The sequence below is a fragment of the Humulus lupulus genome, chromosome 5, assembly GCF_963169125.1.
Source record: "Humulus lupulus chromosome 5, drHumLupu1.1, whole genome shotgun sequence".
Lineage (NCBI taxonomy): Eukaryota > Viridiplantae > Streptophyta > Magnoliopsida > Rosales > Cannabaceae > Humulus > Humulus lupulus.
Genome location: NC_084797.1, coordinates 210,734,233 through 210,748,077, shown reverse-complemented (window position 1 = coordinate 210,748,077; position 13,845 = coordinate 210,734,233). Strand labels below are relative to the sequence as shown.

The following is a 13,845-nucleotide window of genomic DNA, read 5'->3' as shown; positions in this document are numbered from 1 at the left end:
CTTTTTTTTATTTGTAAAATAAGCTATATTTTAGCAATACATTACCAATTTGATACTTCATTGAAAATGCTTTAATTGTCGATTGTCCATGGGCTTGTAATGAATATTTACCCATGACATATATTTTTCATATCATAGTGTATTATTTAATATAAATTTACAAGAAGTTGTAACCTAATATATTTACATTATTTGATTGCAAAATAAATAAATAAATATGAACCTAATGTTTAGTTAAACTAGCTATGAAAAATGCCAAAAAAAAATTGCTATTAGGTGCTTGAATATTAACTTTCAACAAATATATTAAGTAGTATCAATCTATTACCCAATCATCATTCTTATTAAAACATTTTATATTTTTGAAAATTATTCATCCTTAAAACTATCCTTTGCTACAAAAGTAGAATATATATATATCTAATAGATAAAACTATAATTAATGATATATAATATTAATATTTCTGAATAAGCTCTAACCATTTGCATGTCATATATAATACACGTTAATTGCTTTATTCCATTTGTTTCTATAATTTCGATTGTGATTCCAATACAATATAATATTCACAAAAGCACAACCTTATACTAAAGTCAATTTTTTTTTTTTTTAGGTTTTTCATCATTTAAGAATGAAAGATAAAAAATCAGTATTTATGGTTAAAATTGAAATATAAAGGTATATGTAAAGAAAAAGAAAAATGAAAAGGAAAAAGACATAAGTAGAAAGAAGAGGACAAGGAGGTGCAGAGTTAGGCTGGCATTATTTGGGGGGCAAAAGCCATGATTGAGATAATTGGGCTTCCTGACACCTAAGTCATGATTGAATTTACACACCACTCTCTCTCTCTATCTCTACTCTCTCTCTTGTTTCCTCATCATCACTTTCTATATAACCCATTCCAAAATCCCTACTCTTCTTCTCCAGACATACCAACCCTCATTACTTTTCTCTCTCTATTTCTCTGCAAATCCTAGAAAATCTGAACCAACTTTCTCTCCATCCAAACACAAAAGCGAAGTAACGCATACACCCATTAGGGAAAAAAACAGAAAGGAAGGATGATGGTTGAGAAAGAGGATCTGGGTTTGAGCCTGAGCTTGAGTTTCTCGAACCAGAATCGTCACTCGGTTCAGAGGGGTAGTCATAATGATAATAATAAGCTCAATAATCTCATGCTCACCTCGTTCGTTCCGTCTTTGTCAACTTCTTCTTCTTCGCCTTCTTCTGGTTTCAATGTCAATCTTCATCAGAAACCTTCTTGGAACGAGTCCTTCCCTTCTTCTGCAGGTGTGGATCGTAATTAAATAGAACAAACAAAACTGTGTATTACAACAACTATTCTCTAGCTTTGGATTCTAGATCTGCACGGGTTCTTTTAACTAATGTAGATTTCAGAAACTTTCCCGAGAAACAAACATCCTTTCAACTTATGAAGTAGTTTTTTCTTCCTTTTCACACCTAACCTGAACAAGTACACAATAATACTATATTATTTCTTTCTCTCTTTTTGTGATTTTTCTTTTCCTTTTTCTTTAAACAAAAGCTTTGGTATCTTTCCGATCTAGGCCTTTGTAATATTTATTAACTTAAAGTTGATTAGTGTATACATATGTATAATATATATTTGTATGTACACAGATCTATTTGAACCACAAAATCACCAAATCAAATCGAATCAAACTGTTCCAAAAAATTTCTTGACCTAATTCATGGTGTTTTGATGCAGGTCCGAATTCTGAGACGTACAGAGTTGAGACTCGAACTTTACTCCGGGGAATCGACGTGAACCGGTTGCCGTCGACGGTGGATTGCGAAGACGAAGCCGGCGTTTCGTCGCCGAACAGTACGGTCTCTAGCGTTAGCGGGAAGCGAAGCGAGAGAGAAGCAGTTAATGGCGACGATAACGAAATGGAGAGAGCTTCTTCTCGAGGTATCAGCGACGAAGAAGACGGCGAGACCTCGAGAAAGAAGCTCAGGCTCTCCAAGGACCAGTCCGCCATTCTCGAAGAGAGCTTCAAAGAGCACAACACTCTCAATCCAGTAAGTACTCGGAAAAATAAGACAAACACAATTCACGTCACTCCATTCGATTTTCCTAGTATATTTTCTCGCGAACGAAACAGAAAATTGACTGTAACTCTTTTCTGGTGTCTATTATTTGCAGAAGCAAAAGGGTGCGTTGGCCAAGCAGTTAGGCCTCCGGCCACGACAAGTGGAAGTGTGGTTCCAGAACCGTAGGGCAAGGTGGGTTATTTTTCAAAACTTTGTAGGGGTATTTTGGATTCCGGGAGTATTTTTTCTCTGAAATTACAGTTTTCTCTCGAGGAACACTGTTATTTACCAGGTTTTTGTTTTGGGGTTGCAGGACTAAGTTGAAGCAAACCGAAGTTGATTGCGAGTTCTTGAAGAGGTGCTGCGAGAATCTGACGGAGGAGAACAGGCGGTTGCAGAAGGAAGTTCAGGAGCTGAGAGCACTGAAACTTTCTCCACAATTCTACATGCAAATGACCCCACCAACGACTCTCACCATGTGTCCCTCGTGTGAGCGTGTAGCGGTCCCACCCTCGTCGTCCTCCGCCGCCTCCGAGTCCCGGCCCCATCATCAAACGATGGGCCCCGCCCACTCTCGGCCCATACCCATCGGGCCATGGGCGGCGGCAGCAGCCACCCCTGTACAACATCGGCCGTTCGATGCCGTCCACCCCAGGAGTTGAGAGAGAGAGATCGAAACGTTAGGGGCAGTTTGGTCATTTTAGAATATCCAAAAGTTCTTACTAAAAGAAAATTAAAAAAATTTGGTGTTACTCAAGTATGTACGGAAGTTCCATATGTAAAAGTGCACCCATTAACAATGGTTGAAATTCCAATGGTGGAGTCTAAGATATGGTAGTTGGAAAATATGATTTGGTGGGTCTTCAAGTTTTGTATTATTCGATGGCACCCATCATCCTCTTTTGTTGGGAGGTTTGTCTCCTATGTTTAGAATTTAGATTAGTTCTTATGAAAAAAAAAGGAGAAAAAAAATATTTTACTAATACTAGTGCTAAATGCTAATATGATACTACTAGCTTCAAGCCTTTGAACCAAAAAAAATGTACCCTTTTAGAAGGTTTTGGAAGCGGGACCTTTGCCTGTAAAGTTCGCTATTCTAAATTTGATTAATTTCTACCTTTTAACATTTGTTAATTATGGGAATTTGTCCATCTTTAATTTAACGTTGATATTGTTTGGTGATATTAAGATTATTAAGGGTATCAGATCATTTACTAGTATTATTTATGGATTCTCTTTGTTTGACCCTTTTTGGTTGGTAGGATTAAAATTTGTAAGACTCGGGATCTTGTGGATGATAAATATTGGTTTTTATTTTTGGTTGTGGGTCCGGATTTGGAACACTAATAGTGGGGATTATAGTAAAGTTGAAATTGAAAGAAATTAGGAACATGATGGACCTAGATTAGAGTTTTTATTTGCAGACAATTTCCTAGTTCTAAGGATTGTTTTAGTCTTTGACAATTCCCTAATCATCGCTTAATGTTCTTGCTTTAAAATCAAAGCTATTCTAATCACGTAGGTCAAACTTTACATTCTTACGCTGCTTAGTATTTGTTTTCAAATATTATATATTCATATGGATTGCTTGGTGCTTTATGTTAATCTATTCCCCTTTATTTTTGGTAAAAGTTAGGTGAGTGTAATGTGGTTTGAGACAATTTTGGTTTTCTAATGGTTGAGAATGTGAATTAAAATTATTGTTGGTCCTAAAAAGAAAGGATGCTCATCATTCACCAAGTAGGAAAGTGGGCAATAGATTTGATCATTTTAGACTAAAAAGAGTGCTTTGCTTAGCATGCTTTCAATAGAATGAAATAATAATCTCTTTTCTTTTTTCAGTTTTTTTTAAGAGAATATTCATTCAAAAGTTAATGAGACAAAATTCTACAAGATAAGCGGAAAGAAAACCACATAAATCTCATAAAAATATGACCAAACAAACAGCAAACCAAGCCGATTACAATATGAGAGCAACACCATCCAATAAAAAGATGACAAAACAAACAGCAAACCAAGACAATTACAATACGAGAGCACCACCACCCAAGAATAAGATGGGAAAACCATTATTTAGATATGCTTGCAATCACACTTTGGTAAAATGAAAAGAGACCCCTCAACTAGGTCTCTCCCTTTGATAAGAATATTCTAGCAGATTTTTTTAATCTTTCCCAGCAAATATAGATGACACACTCGTTGGTTTGCAGCCACCCAAAAGTAGGTCCTTATTATTATTATTATTATTATTATGGTATAATGTCTCAGAAAAAAAAATGTTATTGATTGGATTTCTGTAAAGAAATGCATGATTTCATATATATGGTCCTGATTCTGATTTTCTGCTCCAGAATTTATTGATGTGTTTCAGTTTTGAATGAATAGAATGGAATGGCCACAATTTCATTAAAAAAAAGAAAAGAAAAGAAAAGAACGAAGATTAATGGTCATATCATATGGCTCACATTCTTAGGAGAGTGATTCTGTTTATCATCTCATAGTATTGTTCACAAAAATATAAAAGCTAAATAAAAAGTGTCATTTTTTAGCTTACTACGAGAGAGATATTGACGGCAAAATTTCTTAATTTTAAGCAATTTTTTTTTTCTTCAAAATTTTGTTTACTTTAAACGATTATCATTGCTTGTGTTTTATGACAAAAATTTCTTTCATCACAAATATGTTGTATTTGTTGATGCTATTATGTATCAACAGGTTACTATGCCATATATTATAAAATTTATCAATTATTTTTAAATGAAATATTAAAAAATGCATTATTTACTGTCTAAATTTCACTCTCATTTATTGATTACATTAAAAAAAAGAGCAAATTTTAATTAAACAATTCACTCTCATCTTTGGGATTAAATTAAATGCTCCAAAATTAAAATAAATTTAGCTTCACTTCTTGTATGTATTCATTCTGAGTTTTAAAAGAAAAAAAAAATATATGTTTGGGGACTTAATTGATAAGATTTTAAAATGTTGGAGACTAAATTAATAAAAATTAAATTTTGAAACCTAAGTGTTACAAAATATGAAAAAAAAAATTACAGTTGAAAATCACATGGGTTCGCCAGAATGAGAAAGTTGCTAAATTTTGGAATATTTACGTAAGATGGTTTTAAACCTTTATTTACAAAAATAATATGAACTTTTTTATTTACACTAGCACCAACTAGTGTATACTGAGAAAATAGATTTTGCATTATTTCCTCTGCAGTCAAACTATCAGACCCATTATCAAATACCATACTATCAACCAACACACAAGCCAGTCAAAGGTGGCAAGATATAGGGGTGAATATTTGACCCGAAAAACCCGCCCGACCCGCAACTTGAAAACCTGTTTTTTGGGAAAACCCATTGGATTCGAGTTAAATATGAGCCGAACCCGACAAAATTCGGGTCGGGTTCGGGTTTGAAATTTTTTGAACTCGAGTTCGGGTTCAAACCCGAAATCTGAAAAAAAAATGGTAATTTTGAAAAAAAGTGTAAAAAAATGATATTTTTGCAAAATTGGGTTTTTTGGCCCAAAACCCAATAGCCCCAGCCCAACCCAAAATCAAACCCGAAATCTGGAAAAAAATGGTATTTTTGAAAAAAAAAAGTGTAAAAAAATGGTAAAATTTGGCTTTTCAGCCCAACACACACAAATGGCCCAGCCCAACCTGAATCAAACCCGAACCCGAGTAATACCTGAAACCCGAAAATTTCGGATCGGTTTCGGTACCATTTTTCTCAACCCGAAACCCGTAAAACCCAAACCCGATGAACCCAAAACCCAAAAAATCCGACCCGTGTGCACCCCTAGCAAGATGTGAAGTTTGAATGTATTTTTCAGCCAACTTCGACCACTCCAAGGTTGGTAGGTGGCACGATTGGAACAAACACTTTGAGAGGCACAAAACTCAACCACCCATCCCCCCTATATTTTCTTCATTTTCTTGTGAGTTCGTGGGTATATCTGCTAATTTTAAAGTTTTTTTTTGCAACAACATTAGTCGTTTGGGCTCAAGATTGGTACTAGTGGGACTTATGCTTCGAGGGGATTATTTTGATATATGGTAATGTTTTACACAAAATTGGACATGATGACATGACGTTTAAGGTTGACACATGACAGTAAACGACATCAAATCTCCCAAGAGTTGGTCGCGATGAGCCGACTGCTTGAATAGGCTTTGTCGACATAAAGATAGCAGTTTGCCTTATAGAGGATGAAGCCCAACAAAACTTGCTCCTTGAGGGAATGAAGTTGCTCAAAGAGAGTATTGCTCGAAGAACAAGTCATTCAACCAGAATGATCCGGATTTCATGAGATATCACGGAATATCAAAAGATATTTATGTAACTGATATTTAAATGTATCTTTCTATTATTTTGAATATGTTGTTGGGATTAGCGTCCTTAAAGCGTATTTCTGTATAAACGATTACTATTAATTAAATAAAGATAATATTTTGCACTCATATTTGTATTTAATTATACATTCCATTTATCATGAAGATCAAATATTATTGATGTGATCTGAAATTAAGTTTATGTATAATGATATATATAAGGTGATTTAATTCAAGATAATAATATAAAAATTGTCCGTAATCGCTAAATAAAGTGGGAGCTTTATTTCCTAAAGATTACGAGCACGCTTCATCTTCTGTTTAAGACAAAACAGTTTATCCAGATTGTTAAGTGTAGCGACACAGAGAGATAGAGGTACCATATACAATATAGATTGTATTGGACTGGGACACAATGAAAGAAATAACTTATGATAATCTCCGTTAAAATATAGAAGCTCAACATTCATTAATCAATGGTCGTTTGAAACTTGACCTCTATCCTGAAGTGAGTGATAAACTCCTATTTGTGCTTTTATGACTTTTGACTTATCGAGTGAGGTTCAATATTCCTACAACCGAATTCCTGATATCTTGGAGTCATAGAATTACAAGTGGTTGGGAACATACTTTACATATATGGAATCTGCTCCTTACTTAAATAAAAGCAGATTAGTTGTTCATTTTAGTGTTGATTTAAGGCTTGAACATAGAGCACTCAATTTCTGTTAGAGAACAGAAATTTCATTCTATAATTAAATTTATAGAATAATGTTCATTGGAGGATCAATGGAACTAATTGATAAAAACATAATTAGAGAGGTTGGCAGACATTAAGACCTAACTCTAATTTTGAACAACTAGTAGAGGGTCATAACTCATGCAATGAATAAATCAATGGACGACTTTATAGTTATAGATTCTAATAATATAAGATTGTAGTTTTGAGAGTTCAACTGTGAATTTCTAGTGGAATAATTCATAGTTAACAAATTATTTAATGGAATTAAGAGTTAGTGAAATTATTTAAGTTATCGTAGCTTAGAACTATGGGTCCATACTGTCCCAACACAAGCTCGATAACACAGTGTAGTGGGGAAAATCTGTCTACTTGATAAAAAAGATTCCAACAAGCAGTCGGATTAGCCTCTTGGCCCAATAAGCCAGCCTGACTAGCCACTAAGGCCCAAACCCATGTAAATAGGCTCGCATATATAATAAACCATCCAAATTCCAAAGCCATACCTGGACCCGAATCTAGATACGCTCAGTAAGCCAGGGACCTTGAAACAGTTAAGGCTCACGCCACATTTTCTGAGAATTTCGGAAAGTAACTACTTGGAGCGAGTTAGACGAATCGGTAAGACAGAGGAACAACGGTAGAGAAGAATAATTATAAATTGGACCCTAAGGGGGGAGAACAGGGGATCAGATAATCAATACTCGATATAATCTCTCTTACTTCTCTCAAGTTGATCCCATCAATAGAATCGAATTAGTCAGAATGACCTGACCATACAGTCAAACTCCACCATCACTTGACCACGAACTAGTCAGACTGACCTGACTGGACTGTCAAGCTCTGTCGTCATTTGCCCATCATTCTACTCATTCATTCAATATTATTTGCATTATTATTTTACTTTTCCTATTATCTTTAACGACTATCTGACTAACTTGAGCGTTGGAGTTCCTTCTGGCTGACACCCCACCAGTGCTCCCAAATGAACTACTGCCTCCTTCTTTGTTCTTGATAGGTTGCTGGTGCCCGTTTGATCAATTGTAGGAAACAACCTCTACAATTTGGCACCCATTGTGGGTCCCTAGTAACCAGAAAATTGACAAAGAATTACGGAGTTCATTTTGAGAGCCATGGTCGATGCACAAGAGGGCTCCGACCTAGCTGCACAACAGGGAGAGGGTTGAGGCGGAAAACGTTGGACTTCTCGTACAGATCAAGGCACTGAATTCTCAAAACCAAGGAGTGCAATCATCTCGCTTTAGGGTTTCATTCAACCCAATGCAATCTCTAGGAGACGGTACTCCAGATGCCTACAATGGAGGATATGATCGACTTAAGGCGGATCCGACATCCTCAGTAAGAAATAGTAACACTCATATTAATCAACCTGACACAGTGAATGCATCTTCCAATGCAGGTGATCATATGATCCTCAATAATGGAATCAACCAGTCAACCTACGTGGCCAATCGGACGACTCTGGGTACTGGAGCCAGTCAGTTAGCCCTAGGCGGACAAACCAATGCACTTGAAGGCAACCAAATGAATCCCGGGGTCGAGACCGGTCAATCGATCCTTGGAGCTGGACCATCCATCAAATTCGGAGTCAGCGAGCCTCCCCCTAGAGTTGGAGTCAGCCATCTTCCCCCTAGAGCAGGAGTCAACCAGGCAGCCCTTGGAGCAGGAATCAACTAGACAACACTTGGTGCCAGTCAGACCGTACACAAACATAGCCTACCACCGACCAACAAGCGAGCCCGCCAAGCAGCCACAAGCTCCTTTCCAATCCAACACCCTGAGTTGGCTCGAAAGTTGGTGAGATGGAGGCGCTCATCCAATGAATTCCTGGGATGCCGGCTACAATTAAGAATAGTGCAGCAAGCTGTTATGCAGACTCTCCATTCTTAGATGACATTGTGCTAGTGGAGATGCCAAAGAAGTTTAACTTCCTAAATATGAAGATGTTTGACAGGATATCTGACTCGGATGATCACATTGTACAATACCAACAGAGGATGTTCACCATGGCCATTCCACACGACATGAGGGAAGCGTGCATGTGTAAGGGGTTTGGTTCAAGTCTGATAGGACCAACCCTCCAATGGTACACAAATTTACCTAATAATTCTATCTCTACTTTTGCATAAATGACTGATACTTCTGTTGAGTAATTTGCAAGTAACAGGAAGTTAGTAAAGATATCAGAAGACTTGTATGTGATTGTCGAAAGGTGGGGCGAACCCTTGATGGATTATGTTGGATGCTTCAACAAAGAAAAGGTGTCCATCACCAATTGCAATCATAACACCGTCGCCGTAGCCTTCCGCAAAGGTCTCCGACCTGAATCAGACCTCTACAAAGAGCTAACTAAGTATCCATGCAAGAAGATGGAAGACGTTCTAGCCAAAGCCTGGGCACAGATCAAATGGGAAGAAGAAGAAGTCAATTAATATCGATCCTCCCCACGGAGAGAGATTAAGAGGGAATCTAGGGTAGACAGACAATCTCAGAGCCATACCCAACTCCCAACAGATCTGAGAACAGGCGAAGAGACTACAACCGACCATCTAAGACACGCTCCCGAGATGGACCCAAAATACCGGAGTATAATCTTTCAATCTCACTAGCAGAAGCAGCGTTGGCATTGAAAGGGCTGGGTGACAGAGTGAGATGGCCCGAGAAGATGAGAAACCAGCTGATCAAAGAGAAATAACCAAATGGTGTGACTTCCATACTGACCATGGACACCGCTCTGACAAATGCATTGCTCTGAAGCTTGAAGTATCAAACCTTCGGAAGCGTGGACATGTGACTGATTTCCTTACAGACACGGGCAAGCAAACTTTCCAACAGAGGGGAGACATGTCAGACAAACGAAGAGAAGTAACCCCACCAAGGCCACCCACTCATGAGCGAACAGTGAATGTTATAATAGGTGGCTCTGAGGTAAGCAGAGTCACCCATTCAACAGCCAGGAAACATACCAGGTAGACCAACTAGGCCAGAGGAGAATCCAGTGGAACAGAGAAGACTATGACCAATTCACTAGCTTAAACCATAAGCTTCTCTACATCAGAGTCGACCAGATTCCTCAACCCACATCATGATGCTCTTGTTATTCAAATTTATATTGCAAATTGTTTAACTAAACGCATTCTTATTGATAACGGCTCCTCAACTAATGTATTGTTTTTGAGTGCTCTCAGGGAAATGGGGATAGACGAGTCAAAGATTGTGAAAAAGACTATTGTCCTTATCGGCTTCAGTGGAGAACAAAAGAACACAGTAGGGGAGATTGAGCTACCCATCTACGCTGAAGGGGTCAACCTGTGCACGATGTTCCTGGTGGTAGACTCCTCTTCTGCTTACAATGTCATTCTGGGCCGACCCTGGATACATGATATGGAAGTCGTACCATCAACCTACCACCAAGTACTGAGGTTCCCAACCAAATGGGGAGTCAAGGAGATCAGAGGATAGCAGAAAGACTCAAGGGCATGCTACTAGACTACCATGAAGGCGAAGCCTGCCCAATCATAGCAATTATAGCAAGATGAACTTGCTAGCTCACCACTTGATCAACCGAACACGATCCATCCAGACTTCCCGGACTACATAGTCCAAATCGAATCAAGACTAGACCCTGAAATCATAACCAAACTCATTGAATTTCTCTCTAACAATTATGATTGCTTTGCGTGGTCCCATGCGGACATGACTAGAATTGACCCCGAAGTAATTGTCCATAAATTGTAGGTTGATTGAGACTACCCACTGATTAGTGGTGAAAAATACACATTTATTGATTTTAATAGTCAAAATAAATTAAGTTTTAATTAGTATTTTCATAGAATTAATATGATTTATTTTATAAATGAAAATATTTGATTATGATTTAATTTATTATTATTTTGTAGGAATTAAAGTTGTATTTTGACAATTTGAAATGAAGATAAAAGAAAAAAATTAAATCTGAAAAAGAGAAGAGAAAAATGGCATTTTTCTTGAGACAAAGCCAGCCCAATTCGAAGGCCCAAGCCTAGCAAAAATCTGCCTTCTCTTTGCCCAGCTGCCACGTGTCACTGCCACCGCCTGCCACGCGTCCCAGCTCCTCCTTCAGCCTCCTTTCCACCTGCATTAACCCACCATGCACATATATGCATATTATGTACAACGTGACCATCAGCCATCCAAGACCAACGACCCAAACAACTCCAGCAGACATTCAAAGGCCCAGCTCCCCCAAGCAATCCAGCAAGCCCAACGCCAGCCCAGTCCGAAGCAGCATTCTCCCTTCAGCCAGCTTGTTGACGTGGCTTCCTCTGATTGGCTGGGATTGGTCAATGGACCAGCTGCCACCAGCCACCTTTGGCCCAATTTTTTGTGCACATTGGGCCTTGCAAAATTGCCATTTTGAGCTTTAAATCTCATCTTTTTTGGTGCTTTTGAAAAAGGGCATTTGACCATATACCAAAATAACTAGGTTAATATTTATAATAAGATTTGATTTTTCAAAATCATATTTTATTATTAATATTTCAGATTTATTTTGTAAACCCCAAATTATTGTTTAATTTCTATTTAGTTCTTTTTTCCCTCTATAAATAGGGACTCATTCTTCACACTTAGTATGTAATGTTTAGGTAGCAAAACTCTACCAAAATTTAGTCTCATTTCTCATATTTTCTCTCTAGAATTTCACGAGAATGTCTAGCATAATAGGCTAACCTTCTTGGGAAGGTTAGGATGATCCTATATGCACTATGACTTTATTTGGTATTTTTGATTCACCATGTGCTTAAAGTTTATATATTTGAGTGATTTATTTTCTTTCATCTCTATTTCTTCATCTCTATTCCTTCATTTTGCTATCTATATGTATGTTTACTAATAGTATATAGATTTTGTCAAGCACTTTCTATGTATTATCAAATTAGTGAAAATAATATAGATAACATATTTATCATTTTCTCCATCTCATTTATATATATTTACTTTTGCTAAATTTATATAGAATTAGTCATGCTCTTTCTATGTATTTTATAAATAGTAAAAGTAATATTTGTGTTAGGTTTTATGTTCAATCTTTTATTGCATTATTGCCAATGGTATAATGTCATTTTTAGATTTCTCATAAGATTTATCTCATCTTTCCATGGTAAAGAATAATAATCACTTGAATACATTTTTGTGAAATATATTTGTGCTTCAATGTTAAATCTTCCAAATGAATAGTTGGGATGTGAACTACCCATTTGTGTAATTTTTGTGAATCAAATATCCAAATAAATAAGTATGCATATTGGTGATTCTTGATCCTTCCTACTTGTTACCTATTGTTACATCACACTTTAGTCTATCTTCACTTCTAATCTTTAAATTTCAAAAACAACAAAAATATCACTTGTTCTATTTGCCTTATATTATTTATCTCTAACATTTATTTATTGATTAACTTGTTTCTTTACCTCCTTGTGGAATCGACCGCCCATCTATACTACGACTACTGCTAAGTGGAAGTCACGTTTGGGCGTTAAACACCCACCAAGGAAGCTAAAATGAAGAAAGTTCGCCTCTGAGAGAAATAAGGCAATCAACGAAAAGGTCTAGAAGCTCTTTGAGAATGGATTCGTAAGGGAGGTCCAGTATCCCGAGTGGTTGGACAATGTGGTGATTGTAAGGAAAAATAACGACAAATGGCGAATGTGTATCGACTTTACAGATCTCAACAAGGCGTGCCCCAAGGACTCATTCCCATTGCCACGCATAGACATGTTCGTAGATGTCACATCCGACCATGAGCTCCTAAGCTTCATTGACGCATACTTGGGATACAACAAAATACTAATGCACCCGGACGACCAAGAGAAGACAACCTTCATGACCAACCTTGGCATATTTTGCTACAAGGTCATGCCATTCAGACTAAAGAATGCAGGGGCGACTTACCAATGCTTGGTGAACAAAATGTTTGCAAACATGCTGGGGAAGACTATGGAAGTGTACATCGACGAAATGCTTGTCAAATATTTTGTGGCAGAGGACCACATCAATCATTTAATAAAGTTATTTGATATTATTAGAAAATATAACATGTAGTTGAATCCTACTAAATGTTCATTTGGTGTGACTGTAGGGAAATTCTTGGGCTACTTGGTGGCTCAAAGAGGGATCGAACCCGACCCAACTCAGATAGACTCTATCCTAAATATCCCACCACCCGCGTACGTTAAAGATGTACAGAAGCTAACCGACAGAATCGCCACATTAGGCAGATTCTTTTCAAAATCTCCAGAGCGGTGCCATCTGTTCTTTAATACATTGAGAAAATAAAAATCCTCTGAGTGGACAGCTGAATGTGAAGAGGCACTAGCCCAACTAAAACAGTACCTGACCAACCCACTTCCCCTCTCAAAGTCAAAAGACAATGAAACACTATTTGTCTCCCTAGCAGTATCTGAGATAGCAGTTAGCGCGGTCCTAGTCCAATAAGAGGAAGGCAAGCAATCTCTAGTCTGCTATGTAAGCAAAGCCTTGCTTGATGCAGAAACCCGATATAGCCAGCTGGAGAAGCTTGCACTAGCACTCATCTATGCATCAAGGAAGTTACGCCCATACTTCCAGTTCCATACAATAGTGGTCTTGACCACCTTCCCACTCAAAACAATCCTCCATAGATCGAAACAATCAGGCAGACTTAC

General features: G+C 37.4%; 1 protein-coding gene across 1 annotated transcript; it reads left to right on the top strand.

Annotated features, from left to right (window-relative positions):
• The first annotated feature begins 860 nt into the window (after window positions 1-860).
• LOC133778119 (homeobox-leucine zipper protein HAT4) lies at window positions 861-3,193 on the top strand. The gene is made up of 4 exons (XM_062217941.1): window positions 861-1,291; window positions 1,731-2,044; window positions 2,169-2,248; window positions 2,370-3,193. The coding sequence occupies exons 1-4, from the start codon at window positions 1,063-1,065 to the stop codon at window positions 2,716-2,718; spliced, it is 972 nt and encodes a 323-aa protein (XP_062073925.1). The 5' UTR covers window positions 861-1,062; the 3' UTR covers window positions 2,719-3,193.
• Window positions 3,194-13,845: the final 10,652 nt, after the last annotated feature.

Coding starts and splice junctions, on each gene's coding strand:
- LOC133778119 (XM_062217941.1), top strand. CDS start 1,063: ATGATGGTTGAGAAAGAGGATCTGGGTTTGAGCCTGAGCTTGAGTTTC. Junction 2,045..2,168: donor AGCACAACACTCTCAATCCA/GTAAGTACTCGG, acceptor TATTATTTGCAG/AAGCAAAAGGGTGCGTTGGC. Junction 2,249..2,369: donor TTCCAGAACCGTAGGGCAAG/GTGGGTTATTTT, acceptor TTGGGGTTGCAG/GACTAAGTTGAAGCAAACCG.